Consider the following 15,227-nt stretch of genomic DNA (forward strand, 5'->3'; position numbering starts at 1 on the left):
TGCCCAAAGGATTATAAATCATTCTACTATAAAGACACATGCACATATATGTTTATTGTAGCACTATTCACAATAGCAAAGACTTGGAACAAACCCAAATGCCCATCAATGATAGACTGGATAAAGGAAATGTGGCACATACACAGCATGGAATACTATGCAGCCACAAAAAAGGAAGAGTTCATGTCCTTTGCAGGGACATGGATGAAGCTGGAAATCATCATTCTCAGCAAACTAACACAGGAACAGAAAATCAAACACCGTATGTTCTCACTCATAAGTGGGAGTTGAACAATAAGAACACATGGACACAGGGAGGGGAACAGCACACACTGGAGCCTGTCGGGGGGGTGGGGGACTAGGGGAGGGATAGCATTAGGAGAAATACCTAATGTAGATGTCAGGTTGATGGGTACAACAAACCACTATGGCACGTGTATACCTATGTAACAATGCTGCACATTCTGTACACGTATCCTGGAACTTATATAATTGAAAAAAAAAAAAAGAAAGAAAGAAAGAAAGAAAAAAGAAATACCCCTGGGGAGATGGAGCTCTCTAGCTAAGCCCTTCGATCTTTGCCCTTTAGCAAAGCTGCTCTAATAGAAAGACTCTAAAGACCAAGGCAATGAAGAGGTTATCTCTTAGGCCATTAGGTCTTGACCTAGGTTCCTTAAGCCCCAGTGCTGTCAAAATGCTAAAACCAACTCACAGGCGGATGCTGGGTTTGATAGCAGTGGGGTAGATGACACATTTTCTGTGTTTTCCTGAAGACTAATTACTGCCTAGGCAGAAGCATTTTAACTATTTTAATGGTTTCCAAACATATTACAAAGCTCCTGGTCTCAGTGAATTTTAAGCAACTTACTTAACCAAGCCTGTTTGGTTCATTGGACAGAACGATTTCTCCTTAAATTACAGAATTACAGTATTCAGAGCTCTGATTTGTATTCTACACTGACCAAAAAGCCACTAATCCCTTCCAATCAATGGGGTACTCGAAGTTTCTCTAGACATCCCCTAATAGGGCAGCTAATAGAATCAGTGCCTCCACCCACATATCCCACCATAATTCATCAACATCGATTCTTCAAAAAGTACTGGTTTTTCCCTAATACAGGAGATAAGTAGCTCAAAGATAACCTAAGACATAAGAATTCAATTCAATTCCTGGCATCAGAAAATCAAGACAACCATAGACACCATCAGATTACTTCTTGCCACAGAGGACTGGGTGAGAGGAAAGAGGGAGAGGAGAGTTGCAAAGGCTTGCCAACCGTGAACACTCTCCCAGAAATCCTGCAGCTTTGCTCAGGCTGCTTTGTAAAAGAAAGATAATGCTCAAGACAGGTTTATTATTTGTTGAGACTCTGCAAATAAATAATTGTCACTTAAAAAAGGAAGAAACATACAAAAGGCATAGGCTTAGGGTTCCTTTTATAAAATTGCACCAGAGTTCACTGAACAGAAGGACATTGATCCCTTCCATAATTACTGCACCAAGAAAGCCTCAGTGGGCCCAACCCAGAGCTCCTATCTCACTAGACACAGCTTTGGGGCCAGGTGCAGGCACACAGAAGTGAAAGCCACGTTATCACCATTCTTCACTTCCTATCTTCTGTGGATAAAGAAGGGCTCCAGCCCTTAGCTATCAGGCCAGTTCCCCTTCACACATGCACATTTAACTGCACATCAGAGTCTGCATTCCTTCCCAAGCAAAACTTCCTCTGAAGTAAATGGCAAGCTTTGCCTCAAGGAGGATGGTGACATCAGTCCTGAAGTAATAGCCTTACAGCAGTCTGTATTTTCTCCCAACTCTCACGCCTGGCCCATATCTTTACTTGATGGGAAACCACTCTACAAACAAGAAAGGAGTTGAGTAGCCCAGGAAATAAGCTTCAGCTGACCCCAAAGGTGGTTGATCAGGAGGCTGCAAAGGAGGTCACATTCTTTGCTTAGGTATGCACCTAAGAGAGGCTACCACTTCTGGCTAGGTGATGGGAGAATTCAAGAGAGGATCTGAAAACTGGCAGAAAATAAATCTACCTTTTATCCTTCCCTATTGGCCCAATAACCTCCCCACATCTCAGCAGTGGAAGCTTTGAAATCAAATAAAAGCTCTTCTTGGGCAACATCTTGAACAATTTGACTCCCTACCATGATTCAACTCCTCCCCTAACGGATTTAGTTTTAGGCTCTGTGTTTTCTCTTCCTTAGTCTTTATAACCCTTATAAACTTTTCTAAATGCATTCATACAAATCATCCCAACAGTTCTCATTCCAAGAGAGATAGCTAAGGAAAGGTTATTATTCTTATGTTAACAGTGCGAAATAAGACACTGATGAATTCAGAGCTGTCCTGGGAGGACTGGGATGCGCCGTCTTACTCCTGGTTCTTTGCTTTTGCCATTGTTCCACATGGGTGCTTCACTGATGGCTTCACATTGGGACTTTCTTGTACTGTTTGACGTTGAGTTAAGCCATCTGTGACAGTGATTGTCTCAAGGCAGGGAGCTGGGTGTCTGAGGGACCCACAGGAAGGAGAAGAAGAAAGAGGGAAACTTTTCTTTGGGTATACGCTTTTGAGCTGTTTTGAATTTTAAACCATGTAAATTTATTGCTTATTCAAAAATTTTAAATAAAAAGCTTTAAAAAATGGACTGTAGAACTTTATAGAACACTGAGGAAGCATGAAAAAGATGGCTGTAGAACTTTATGGGAGGAAACATAAACACTTAAAGAAATGGGTTTAGTCATACAAAGAAATCATAAATACTAAAGGGAAAAAATGTCAATTCCTTTATGATCAGACGTTGCACCCCACAAAACCTCTCCTGCCCTTCCCAATCTCACCCAGTACCTCATCCAGAAAACAGTGTATTGAAAGTGGTATAGTCTTGTTTTCTGTGTATTTTTTTTTATAAGTGCCAGAATTTGGGACTCAGAATAAATATGGCTTCTTAACAATTTAACAAAAATTAGTTTAACCAAGAACTGTGTACAACTTTTCAACATAAGACACGTATCTTTTATTCATCCAATGTTCATGGTGGTTGCTGGCTGGCATATGCCAGGCACGCAGTAAATGGCGAAGGAGAAGCAGGCAGGGAGTGTTAGAGAAAACCAGGCGGGCCACAAGCAAGGGCTAGCCTTTCCTCTCATCCTCATTAGTAATGGGTTTTTAAAAGGTCATCAAGGCCAGGCACAGTGGCTCATGCCTGTAATTGTAGCACTTTGGGAGGCAGAGGCAAGGGGATCAGTTCAGCCCAGGAGTTCAACATCAGCCTGGACAACATGGAGAAATCCTGTCTCTACAAAACATATAAAAATTAGACGAGTGAAGTGGCATGTGCCAGCTTCTCAGGAGGCTGAGGCGGGAGGACTGCTTAAACCCAGGAGGTTGCGGCTGCAGTGAGCCAAGATTGCACCACTGCACTACCACCTGGGCTATAGAGCCAGACCCTCTCTCAAAAAACAACAAAAATGTTCGTCAGCATATGGTGACTCAAAAAGGTTGGTTGCTCTTGGTAAGCATCTTCAAGGAAAGATGGGAAAGAGAAGTGTTGGGAGTTCTGAGCTGTTTTCTTTTGGGGGGCACCCTGTGTCTTAGAAGACAGCACAGTGGGCTCCAAGGTGAAATTCTGAAATAGGCAACAGTGCTTGAGTCACAAACCATTTTTTATTTTCGACAGGTTCCTTGAGGTTGATCAGTAAAATATCCTTTATGTATATCACCGGATTTTAAAATCATGACACTTCAACAGCTCATTTATCTTGGAGTGGAGAAGCAGCTCCCTGAAACTGTGTTTGTATTTTGCCTTGGAGATAAGGACAAACATGAGCTGGCAACCCACAATCTTTATTTTCATCAGCTTGCTCTTCTGCAGACCTACACCGTCAGCACTGTGTGAAGAGCGAAATCAATAAAAATCATCTCCCTCCGTGCAGGAGGCCAACATGAGACTGTTTCTTGGCTCTGGAGCAAGGATCTGTCAGTCAGGGTCAGGGAGGTTTCTGTTGTATTTATCTGGGAAATCTCTTACCACAGTGTAACTGGGCACCTAAGGGGACCTACGGGGACTCTATAGATGCGGAAATGGAAGCTTTGCGGTGGCAATGCCTTAATTCGGGCAGCCTCAGCTATGTAACTCACCCAACTCAGAAGAAAGCATTCACTGAGACCTAGAACCATGGCAGAAACAGACCCTGGAGCAAAGGCAAAGCCACAAACTCCCTCTCCACAGGCACCCTTTGTCAAGGAACTCAAGCGCTTCAGCCAAGGACATCATTCTGAAAGAAATTCAAACTTCCCAAAGAGCCTTGGCATTACCAAAGGGGAGAGAAGGTCACAGGGAGTGGGCTTCTCCAGGATCAAGTGCAGATTCTGCAGCAGGGCGTACGAGTCCTTTAGGATCTGGCTCTCCTGACCTGCCCAGCTTCATTTCTCCTCTTCGGCTAACACATTTAGCTCCTGGCACACTAACTACTTGAACTGTTACCCAAATATGCTCTTCCAGGGCTATTCCCTCTGCCTGGAATACCCCTTCCTGCCCTCACCCCTTGACATGATCAAGCAACTTCCACTTCTTTAGGGTTTTACTTAGATGTCATCTTCTCTCAGACTTCTTCCTTGACCCAGTCCTCTCTCACACGTGTTTTTAAATGTAGGTTTTATTATTATTCAGGTATGGTGAGATCAATAGATCAGAAGATAATTGTCACTGAAAAGACAGTTTGTCCCTTGAAGCTCCCAAGGGAAGAGCCATGTAAGGCCATGCAAGGCCATGTGGGGAAGCACCAGGGTCGTTCAGGAGGTAGAGGGGAGGGGAAAATGTGGACAAGAGCCTTTGTTGTGGTTTCCAGAGAAAGGAACAGGTGAGGCAGGATAAGCAGGCATAGGATTAGCCAGTTCGAATAATTTCAGCAGGCTCTGGAGTATAGCGGTTGTTCCTAAGTTACCTGATACCTGGCCCGAAAGTGATTAGGTCTGAGAAATAGTGACCCAAAGCGTAAAAGCTGTATAAAAGAGGAAACAGAGTGAGTGGACCTCTGGACTGTTTAGTTTTTATAAAAGACACACTTGAAGGAAGGTGAAACCTTTATCTCTAGGAATTGACTGATTCTGTTCTCTCCAGGATCAGCAAAGTCCCAGATGTCAAAATATCAGAAACACATGGTTAATATACTATGACTGTTAGAAGTGGCTAGGTGCTCCTCTTAGACTCACCCTGGGCTTGCCCTGTGGGAAAACGGATCACACTATTTTAATTGACTACTTACCTCTTTGTTTCATACCACCGCCATCCTCCAGACCATGAGCTCATTGAGGACAGGACTACATCTTATTCCTTGATGAGAGGCAAAAAAGCACATAGAGATGAACTTGATAGACTTCAAGGTCTAGCCCTAGGTTCCAATGCATCAGGTGACATCCCCTGCCATAGAAGCAAGTCTTCTGGGCCATTTACCCCAGCAGAAATGGGTCAGGTCTTCCCCAGAAACCTGATTCTTCACATAGCACCATCCTGCCCTTCTCATTTCCTTAGGAATCCACTTAGGATCATGAAAGATCTTCTCTTTGGGTTCAGAAAGCCAGACTGGAGGCAAAAACATGGTTCTTCCGTTTTCAGGTTCTTGATCTGTTTCTCCAAAACTAAGAAAGAAAACAAGCTAACCAATGCAAGATCAAAAACTAAATCTTTGTTCATTTATTTTGGTCCAAAAGATAAGACTGTAGATTTATTGCCTGACTTTGCTCTTGGATACTCAAAAGCCTGCTATGCAGTTCTTCATGCTTGTACCATAGGCTCCTCTTGTTCAGGATGTCCAAACCTAAACTCATCCTTTTCCCATTATCATCTATTTCAGTTTGCACCCACCCAGTGCCCTAGTTGGAATCTCAGATATCATCCCTGACTCCTCATCTGGTTCTCAACTACCAGGACCTACCTGCTCACTCACCTTCTAAATATTTCTCCATTCAATCCCTACCACCACCGCTGTCTAACCTGGATGATCACATCAATCTTCTGATCAGCATTCCAGATTGTATTCATATCTCCCTCCATTCCAAGCCACTATAATCACAGTGATGGCCTGACCAAGTCTGATAATATGGTGTCCCCAGCAAAAATCCAGGGTAGGGGGAGTGGGTAGTATGCCCAAGATAATCAAACAGAAATGCAAACCCCTTCCTGCCTTACTCTCTGACTTTACATTGTCGATCCTCAGTGCACACTTCAGTGACCATGAACTGCATGCGGTTTCCCCACATACCATGCTCTCTATTCCTTTGCTCTGTCCTCTACCTCTCTATTCCTTTGCTATGTCCTCCCGGATCTTTCCCCGGCTTAACCTGGCTAACTACTACCTACCCTTCAAAACTCATTTCAGGGATGGTGCTGTAGGGATGTCCCTGTGTAATTATTCATTAAACTGCACTTAGGCTTTATGCACTCTTTGCTGTAAATAATGTATCTCACAATAAAGTTATTAAACCCGATATAAAAACTTCAAAAGGCAATTCAGGAAACACCTCCTCTTGGAACCACCTCCCACATCCCCAGACCCAGGGCAGGCTGGATTCCTTGCCTGCATGTTCCCACAGGGCCCCCCTATATCTCACTGCACTTGATGCCTTGCTAGGATTATTTATCTGTACAACTACTGAAGGTTCCAAGCTTCTTCAGGGTAGGGATTATCATTTCTTATATTTGACCCTGTAGTGCCTAGCATACCAATGTGGACAAAATATCTGTTGAATGAATGAACAGATGAGTATTGTGTCTTCCATCTGTGTCTGTGGTCTATTCCCACTGTTGGTTCAGATTCTCACACGGACTATTTATTTACCTCCTGACCTGTGTCAAGCACATCCTGCATTCCATTGCCAAAATCACTTTTTTTGTTTTTGAGACCACATCTCACTCTGTTGCCCACACTGGAGTACAGTGGCACAATCATAGTTTACTGTAACGTCGAACTCCTGGGATCAAGTGATCTTCCCACCTCAACCTGCTGAGTAGCTAGCACTGCAGGCATGTGCCACCACACCTGGCCAATTTTATTTTTGTAATTACAGGGCCTCACTATGTTGCCCAGGCTGGTCTCATAATCCTGGCCCCAAGTGATCCTCCTGCCTCAGCCTCTCAAAGCTCTGAGGATACAGGTGTGAGCCACTGCAACCAACACCCCAAATCACCTTTCTGAAATCACTCCCTATTCTCAAATCTTTAGTCCCATGACAACTTTCTATTGTCTATTTTTTTTTTTTTTTTTTTTGAGATGAAATCTTGCTCTGTTGTCCAGGCTGGAGTGCAGTGGTGCAATCTCGGCTCACTGCAACCTCCGCCTCCCAGATTCAAGCGATTCTCCTGCCTCAGCCTCCCCAGTAACTGGGACTACAGGCGTGTGCCACCACACCCAGCTAATTTTTGTATTTTTAGCAGAGACGGTGTTTCACTATGTTGGCCAGGCTAGTCTCAAACTCCTGACCTCAAGTGATGTGCCTACCTCCACCTCCCAAAGTGCTGGGATTACAGGCATGATGAGCCACCATGTCCAGTCTGTCTATAATTATTAATACAATTTCTTTAGACTGACATTCAAGGTCTTTAGCAACATGACCCCAGCCTACTTTCTTCAAAGTCCTCTCCCACCATCATACACATGAACCCTTCCCTCTAGTCTAGTTAGTACCTATCATCTTCTGAACTTGACTCACGCATTCTGACATCTGAACTTTCCTCACACTATTCACACACAACCCCAATCTGAAATGTTCTTCTTTCCTCTCTCCACTTAACTGAATTTTTAAAAAGTGTGTAATGTTCTGGCTTAAGCACCACAACTTCTGTGAAATCTTTATTAAATATTCTACTCTGAAGAAAATTCTCATCCTTCCAAACTCCATTGAGGCTTCTCCTGGGTACTTAATTCATTCTGCCTTGTGTTAACTATCTTTTTATGTGTAGATCTCATCACCCCAACTAGACTGTAAATTCCTTTGTCATTATTTAAATCCATGCATGAAACTCCCACAGACATCAACCAATCACCAATAGACAAGCCTTAGAACATGTATTACAGGAAAAATAGAGTAACACATACAACTAGTACAGAGGAACAACAATTGACATTAAAATAGAAAAAAAAATTAACACTCTTGGAATCTATAGAAAAATGTAAAGAGAAAGAAAATTGAAGATAATAGGTCAACTAGAATATTTATTTGCCTGCTTCAACATCAATAATAAAGCATACTAGGTAAAGCGATCCTTTTCAACTGATTGTTACAACTCTCTCGGGTGCTGGTTTTGGAAAATCTTCTCGGCCTGAGACTCAAACTATTTATCACCAATTGTCTGAGTTAAAACCATCAATTAAAAGATTTACGCATCCCACAAAGGACAGAAGACTGCCCTGTTGAGAGGTAACTTTTGAGTAATGTGCTGAGCCTTTCTGTGAAGGTTTGGCAAAGGGTTGCCAGAGAAAATACAGAACAAATGTAGAGCAAATTTCCAAAGCTCGCAAATTCCAGATGCCTGTGGATGGTAGGAAGTATGGAAAGTCTGTGAAATGTCTTGACTGTAGCCCATGACTGAGTGGCTTTAGCAATAAAAGGTGTATCGTTGTCGTATGAAATGATCCAGAAAGCCAAACACATGACAAAGATTAGTTTCAAGGGCCAAAGTGGTGTGGCTGGAGTCAAATGATTGCACTGGAACAGCAACCCTGTAACCTGAGAAAGCGTCAATAGCATTGATGAACAACCAGTAGCTCTAAAGAGGGGTGGCGGAAGGTCTGAGGTAATCAATCTGCCAGGAGCAGTGGAGACAACACCCCATGCAGTGTGTTCTTCCTTACCAAGAGGCAACAAGGTCAACTTTTGGCAGGAGTCACAAGTCTAGCACCAAATGGTAGCCTTTGCATCAGAAACATCGAGTACTTTACTTATACCCTGTCTATAACAGTGGATGTGTTGCCATATCCAGCACAATAAGGGATCCAGGCAGCAATGATGGCAATTGGATGGTGCTAGCAAACCGAGTGATTCTAGCTGGTCTCTTCAGAGAATGAGACTTTACAATGGATGTCAATATGAATGACCCCAACAGTTCTATTAGCCACCACAATTTGTTTCCACTGTTTGAAGTCCCTAAAGAAGGATGTCTTCAATTTGCAAATCTGTAGTTTTCCAAGTGGCAGATCAAACCATAGGTCTTTAGCAACAACCTAACAGTCAGTAAAAACATTACAAGGCTCCTCAAGGAGGGTATTGGTCAGAGCTTTGAGAATGGCCTTGAATTCTACTTAATGACCAGATCAACTACATCCATTTTCAGTTCTGCTACCTGGCACTGAGGTTGAACAGCCATAGCAGTCCATTGAAATGGCACTGATTTTCAGCTAGCCAATCTGTCAGTGAAAGAAGCAACAGGCATTTCGAGGAATCTCCTAAATGCCACCTAAATATATTTTTAAATCCCCTACATGTAACCTTTATGAAATGAGGGTGCTAAGCCAGGGGCTTTGTTTCAGGCAATGGAATAGGCAATGAAGTTTTCCCCAAAGGATTAGCTGCCACTTTTTCATGTAAATCCAAGATGCCATTGGGGCTAGGTCTGTTGCATTAATGATTATTGTATATAATGATTTTCTATGACAAGCAAGGCCAGTTGGACCCTTTCCACTTTAGTAGTCATGAGGTCTGTTTGATCTACTCCAAAAAGGGAACGGCAGACTGGATGGCTCAAGTGTTCAGTTTTGATAGAAGCCCAGTAGTGAAACAGGAGAGTTGCCTGACTCCTTCATGGAACTTGCGACAGGGGTGTGGCTCAAACCCCTTATGGGAAGGGGAGCACGCAGACAGGCAGCTGCAGGAGCTGGGGCGAGCGCTTTTGGGCTCCAGCCCCACAGTAGCGTCTAGGCATGTGTTACAATTAATGGTCTTTTAGCAGTTGCCGTCTGTGGACAGCTAAGTGTTAAACCAGCTCAGTGGAGAGTCAGGGTGACAGTCTTTTACACCCTGCCCTCTTGATACCCGGGTCCTTGTCCAGCATGCAAGAAGAATCAGGTCACACACAAACTTGAAGGATGGTGAATGTGGGGCTTTAATTGAGTGGTGGAGGTGGCTGTCAGTGGGGTGGATGGGGAGCTGTAAAGGGGATGGAGTGGGAGGATGATCTTCCCCTGGAGTTCCGCCATCCTGCAACCAATCTTCTCTCCAACCATCTCCAGCCAAACTCCTCTTGACGTTCAGATGCTTCTTCTCTTCTTCTCTGCCACTCTTCTGCTTGTGGAGCCTGGAGTTTAGGGTTTATATGGGTACAGGATAAGGGGGAATGGCAGGCCAAAAGGCAACATTTGGGCACAAAAACAGGAATGCCTGTTCCCAATTAGGGCCACGGGTTTCCGGGCTTGAGGGTGGGGCCTTTGTCAGGGCACTGCCCTCTTCTACCCAGAATTTCCCTGCCCTCTGTCCACATCAGTCGTAGCTAATACTTAGTTGTTTTTCAGAAGGCATGTACCTTGCCAGCCATGTCAAGGAGTCCAGGCATCCAAAACTCCAAGGGCATCTCTGGATGAAGGGTGTCTCCTTTTACCAGGGTCTCCAATCAGCAAAGTAATCAGTTATGGGATATTCTGTAGCTCAAAGGTATCATTAGGTTTGTGTAGCCTCAAAGATACCAGTACCTATCTAAACAGGGCTCTTTCTTGTTGGGCTCTAGCACTTATGGGGCAGAAAAGTTCAAGCATATAACATGTCATTTTCTGCTATATATTCAGATGCAAAAAGAACAACAGTGCATTGAATTGGTTCAACACGCTATACCCACAAAGTCATGTTAATTTTCCTTTCCTATTATGAACTTTGCCCAAACCCTATCAGTTGAAACTGAGTGGACCCTTCCTCCGCAGGACTGTGTAAGATGGTGAACTGGGCACCTGTGTTCAACACAGCCATAAAAGTTTGCACCCCTTTCTCCTATAAAGTCCCCCAGCATATTCAGATGGGTACTTGTGGTGGTTGGTCCTCCTTTGAGATAAGAAGTCCTGGGCCCCATCCGTAACCATCTTTCTCCTTAAAGCAGCTGATGTCAGGTTAAAGGTGGAGGGAGAAACGAGGGAACATGGGGTTGGGGTGGGAGGTTCCATGCCAGTATGCAAGGCTTTACATCTACTTTTAGTATTGAGTAGTATAGCAGCTGCTTGGAGCTCAAATGAATGAAATTCCAATGATTTTGGTTCCCAAAACAAAGCAAAATCTGACAATGTTTTGGCACTGGGGACCCTTTGACTCAGCAACCATGGACACATGGTCTTCAGACTGAAGCCACTGGGTTTGTGTCCTTTACCTGACTCTAGCTTGACTTACATTGACATTTTTCTTTTTTTAGGAGTTCATCTTAATTAACAGCATCTTCACCATTACCAAGAAATATCTCTTAAGTTCTGGCCTAGCTTTAACATAAAAGGTAGAGCACTTTTCCAAGGTTGGGGGGCCAATTGCAAGAATTTATCTAGAATTCTCTGGGTCAGTTTCTCATTCTTCAGTAGGTCACCTTCATCAGCATAGTAAACTCAATTCAGGGCAGTAAAAGACCAAATACTAGTTAATGCCTCTCTATCCTTTCTAACAGGAGTTTGTCTCAGGGATATATCCCTGAGATGCCAATGCTCTCTGAAAGCAACCAAGACCCACTGGAAACAAAAATCCTTTATTTTCTCTGAATGGATGTTAAGTCTGGCATGACAGACTGCCAGGAGGAGCTGAGCCATAAAATAGGCCACTTGTTGCCCTTGTTCCTTAACAACCATGATGTGCCCTGCCACCATATGTCCCAAGCAAAACAACCAAAGTTCTAATGATTCACCTATTGTCTAAGGAGGTACACCCTTCAGCCCACCCAGGATATATCTTAGTACTAATTTTTACAGTGGGGTGGACTTGAAGCTAACCGGCAAACTGGTGAGGAAACACCTCTCCCCATGCCCAGAAAAGGGTTAGCAAAAAACAAGGAACCATTTGGGTAGCTATCACTGGACCTACTTTCTGATACTTGGCCTGCAACCACTGTCCCATTTGCTCCTCATTAACAGGCAATGAAGTTGAGGACCATGTATCATCAGGTTGATCATGAAATTTGGTCAACATGCTTGCTAACAATTACTAAGGACTTCCTATAAATCCTATTAATGAGCCCCAAAGCCCTCCTCCTCTTCCAGAAAGCTATGTGTCTGTCCGCATCCCATCCTCATGACCAAAATCCATCAAGAACTGTGAAGGGTCTGAGATTTTGCTCTATTGCAAGCGCCTGCCATATTCATTGACACTGGTAAAAGACAAACCCGTAGGTCACATACAAAGAACTTTATTACTTATGGTACAGTAAGCAGGGCATGATAATCCTTTTTTTTTTTTTTTTGAGATGGAGTCTCGCTCTGTCACCCAGGCTGGAGTGCAGTGGTGTAATCTCAGCTCACTGCAATCTCCACCTCCCAGGTTCAAGCAATTCTCATGTCTCAGCCTCCGGAGTAGCTGGGATTACAGGCGTGTACCACACCACGCCTGGGTAATTTTTGTATTTTTAGTAGAGATGGGGTTTTGCCATGTTGGCCAGGCTGATCTCGAACTCCTGACCTCAGGTGATCCATCTGCCTCGGCCTCCCAAAGTGCTGGGATTACAGGCATGAACCACGGTGCCTGCCCTGATAATCAGCATTTTAAAAATCAGTTATTCCTTATACCCAAGTCCCAGAAGAGTGACCGGATTAGGCCCAGATGGGTGCCTGCACTTACAGTAGGTTTTATTACAAAGAAGAAATCTTAAGCTTAGGGAACTCAATCTTTTATAATGGGCAGTAAGCATGCCTTTACTCTGAAGGGAAGACACTATCTTCTGAGGTTGTACACAAACTTAAACTTCTGCTCTGGAAGTTAAAAGGGAGGGGGAGACAGGGGAGAGAAAGACACTGTATCTTCCAAGATTGTTCACTATACAAATATCCTCAAAAAGACAGTACAGGATACAAGAAGTCTGTGCCTTCCTTAGAAAGACATATAGAAATGCAAGAGATCTATGGAGAATTGCTTCTCAATTGGTATAAATTGTCGAAAAATGGAAAAATGCAAAGGCCATTTTGCTCTTTGTGCAGAATTCACTCCAACTTGTGGTGAGATACTCCAAGATTTATATACAAACATTAAGGGACTCTTAAAGATTTTTAAAACTCACCAATAACAACTCTGCCCATCTTGACCCACTTCCCCAACTTACAACACATTACTTTAGCAGTCCATCAAAGCACAACTCCAATATCATAAGTACCATTTACATTTTCAATTTTAATTTTCTCCTCAGCCTTTTCCTTTTCTTTTAATTTGACTAACTTCACACATAAGCCCAGCTAATCTTTACTGCTGCACATTAGCCAAAATGGAGTTCTTCCGATAAATCCTCAGGAGAGAGCCAGGGAAGCTTGATTAAAGGAGAGATTTTTAAAGTCATAGAGGTCAAAACAGGTTCCTTTTTAGGCAATTCATTTTGGCATGACTGCAACATGATTATCTTAGTAAGAACTTTCAAATTTTAAAACAAAAATATACTAACCACATCCTAATATCACAAGAAATAGGGCTAACAGTTACATAAGGGAAGCTGACTTATCTTAACATTCATCTGCTAAGCCCTATATTGTTCCATGACCCAGGCTTAAGAGACTGCCATTACAATTAAACCTCTATCCCCCAAAGAGCCCTGTCTACAATGGCTTATAAAGGAAAGGATAAGAGCCAAATTCCAGGTTGGCCTCAGTTATGTCTAAATGTCAACTTGCTTATCCCACACAGTGAAACATATGAACATTGTAAGGCAGATCTCTTTTAAGGGAAAAGGGTCACATTCCCTAGTTTTTCACCCCAAAGGATAGACAGGAATGTGCTGGTCTCTATGATTCTGTGACCAGATAGAATCACAGTATGTTTACCATTCCATTATAATTCTTTACACTCTAGATGTTATGCTCTCAAACCACTCTGTTTTAGAGAAGATCTCAATGTTTTAGTAAAGTACAAACACCATCAGTCTGCTGTTATTGTCTCCATGTGTATGTTCTGGATTAAGGCACTTTTTTTTGTTTGAATTACAAATCACATTACTTGATAAATATCTGAGAAAAATGGGAGTGGGTGAGTTGGAAATCAAAGTAGATTTCACTTATTCTATGAATACAATCCTTCTAAGAACAAAGATTCTTGCAAGTGTTTAGTTTTCTAAATAACTTTATAATGGAACAGAACCATAACCCAGCAAAAAGAGCCAAGGTTCTTATTTTGGTATAATTTATTCTCTTTTGGTCAAGCAGGTCAACAATAAGGTCATCAATTGCCTTGGCAACACTTACCTCCATTTCCACCACTGCAATGCATTAATGAGTTTATTTATGCCTTGCTTTATCTACGAAGCATTTTTTTCCTATTAGAACTATTAACATGAGCTTAGTTCCACTGTGCTTTTTCAAGGGAGATTTATTACAATGGGATGGAAAATAAGATCATTTCCCAAAAAAGTCACCTTCAGTTTTCAACAGAGAAACATTATGTTTTATTCCATATCTCTTTGGATAAGGAATATTTGATAATATTTCCAGCATAAGATGTCAGCAGTTCTTCTAACACCAAACGACTAAGAACTTTTATTCAAGAACCAGAGTTGCTTATATTGGCATCTATGTAACACAACCTCAACATCTAATTTCCCGGTGTTGAAAAAAAGTCAAATCCCTGCTTCTTTAATTTACGAGTATAAAACATATTACCTTAAAAGCTATTTCCATGTCTCAAACTTTTAAAGCACAATTCTAACCCAATAAAATAAACACACCCACTACAATGCCTCCTGTGGTGTTAACACATACTCTACTTTCCCCTACGAAACTTGAAATAAGGTTATTGTTGTTTTGTTTTGTTTTTACCTATAATTGCCAGTCTTCTTAAATATGTAGGGAATCTCAATATTTGAGTGAGTTTTCTCAACAAGGAAATAGTGGCAATACTGACTTACCTCCCAGAGCTTAAACAGTTTGAAAATATTTTATTGCTCAATCCTTGTATTTAAAGAGTTAGTCATAAGGAAGTCAGTGGCAAGCTGGCCCAAAGCTGGGTCACCCTGGGCAGGAAGTGGCTTTAAAACGTTTAAAATCTGCTGGCCACTTCGGCTAAACAC

The 15,227-nt window shown here is 42.5% G+C and overlaps 1 protein-coding gene across 5 annotated transcripts in view; it reads right to left on the bottom strand.

Moving 5' to 3' along the window:
* TRMT11 (tRNA methyltransferase 11 homolog) overlaps positions 1–15,227 on the bottom strand; it is a 196,688-nt gene that overhangs the window by 124,137 nt on the left and 57,324 nt on the right. The window contains exon 13 of one of the 5 annotated variants that reach the window (XM_009206154.4): positions 4,771–5,653. The exons of the other annotated variants lie outside the window; for them this stretch is intronic. Coding sequence (XP_009204418.1) covers positions 5,627–5,653 — 27 coding nt within the window. The 3' untranslated portion in view covers positions 4,771–5,626. Of the gene's footprint in view, positions 1–4,770; positions 5,654–15,227 lie in introns of those variants that run through there. 5 annotated transcript variants of the gene reach the window in all.

This window comes from Papio anubis, chromosome 6, assembly GCF_008728515.1.
Source record: "Papio anubis isolate 15944 chromosome 6, Panubis1.0, whole genome shotgun sequence".
NCBI lineage: Eukaryota > Metazoa > Chordata > Mammalia > Primates > Cercopithecidae > Papio > Papio anubis.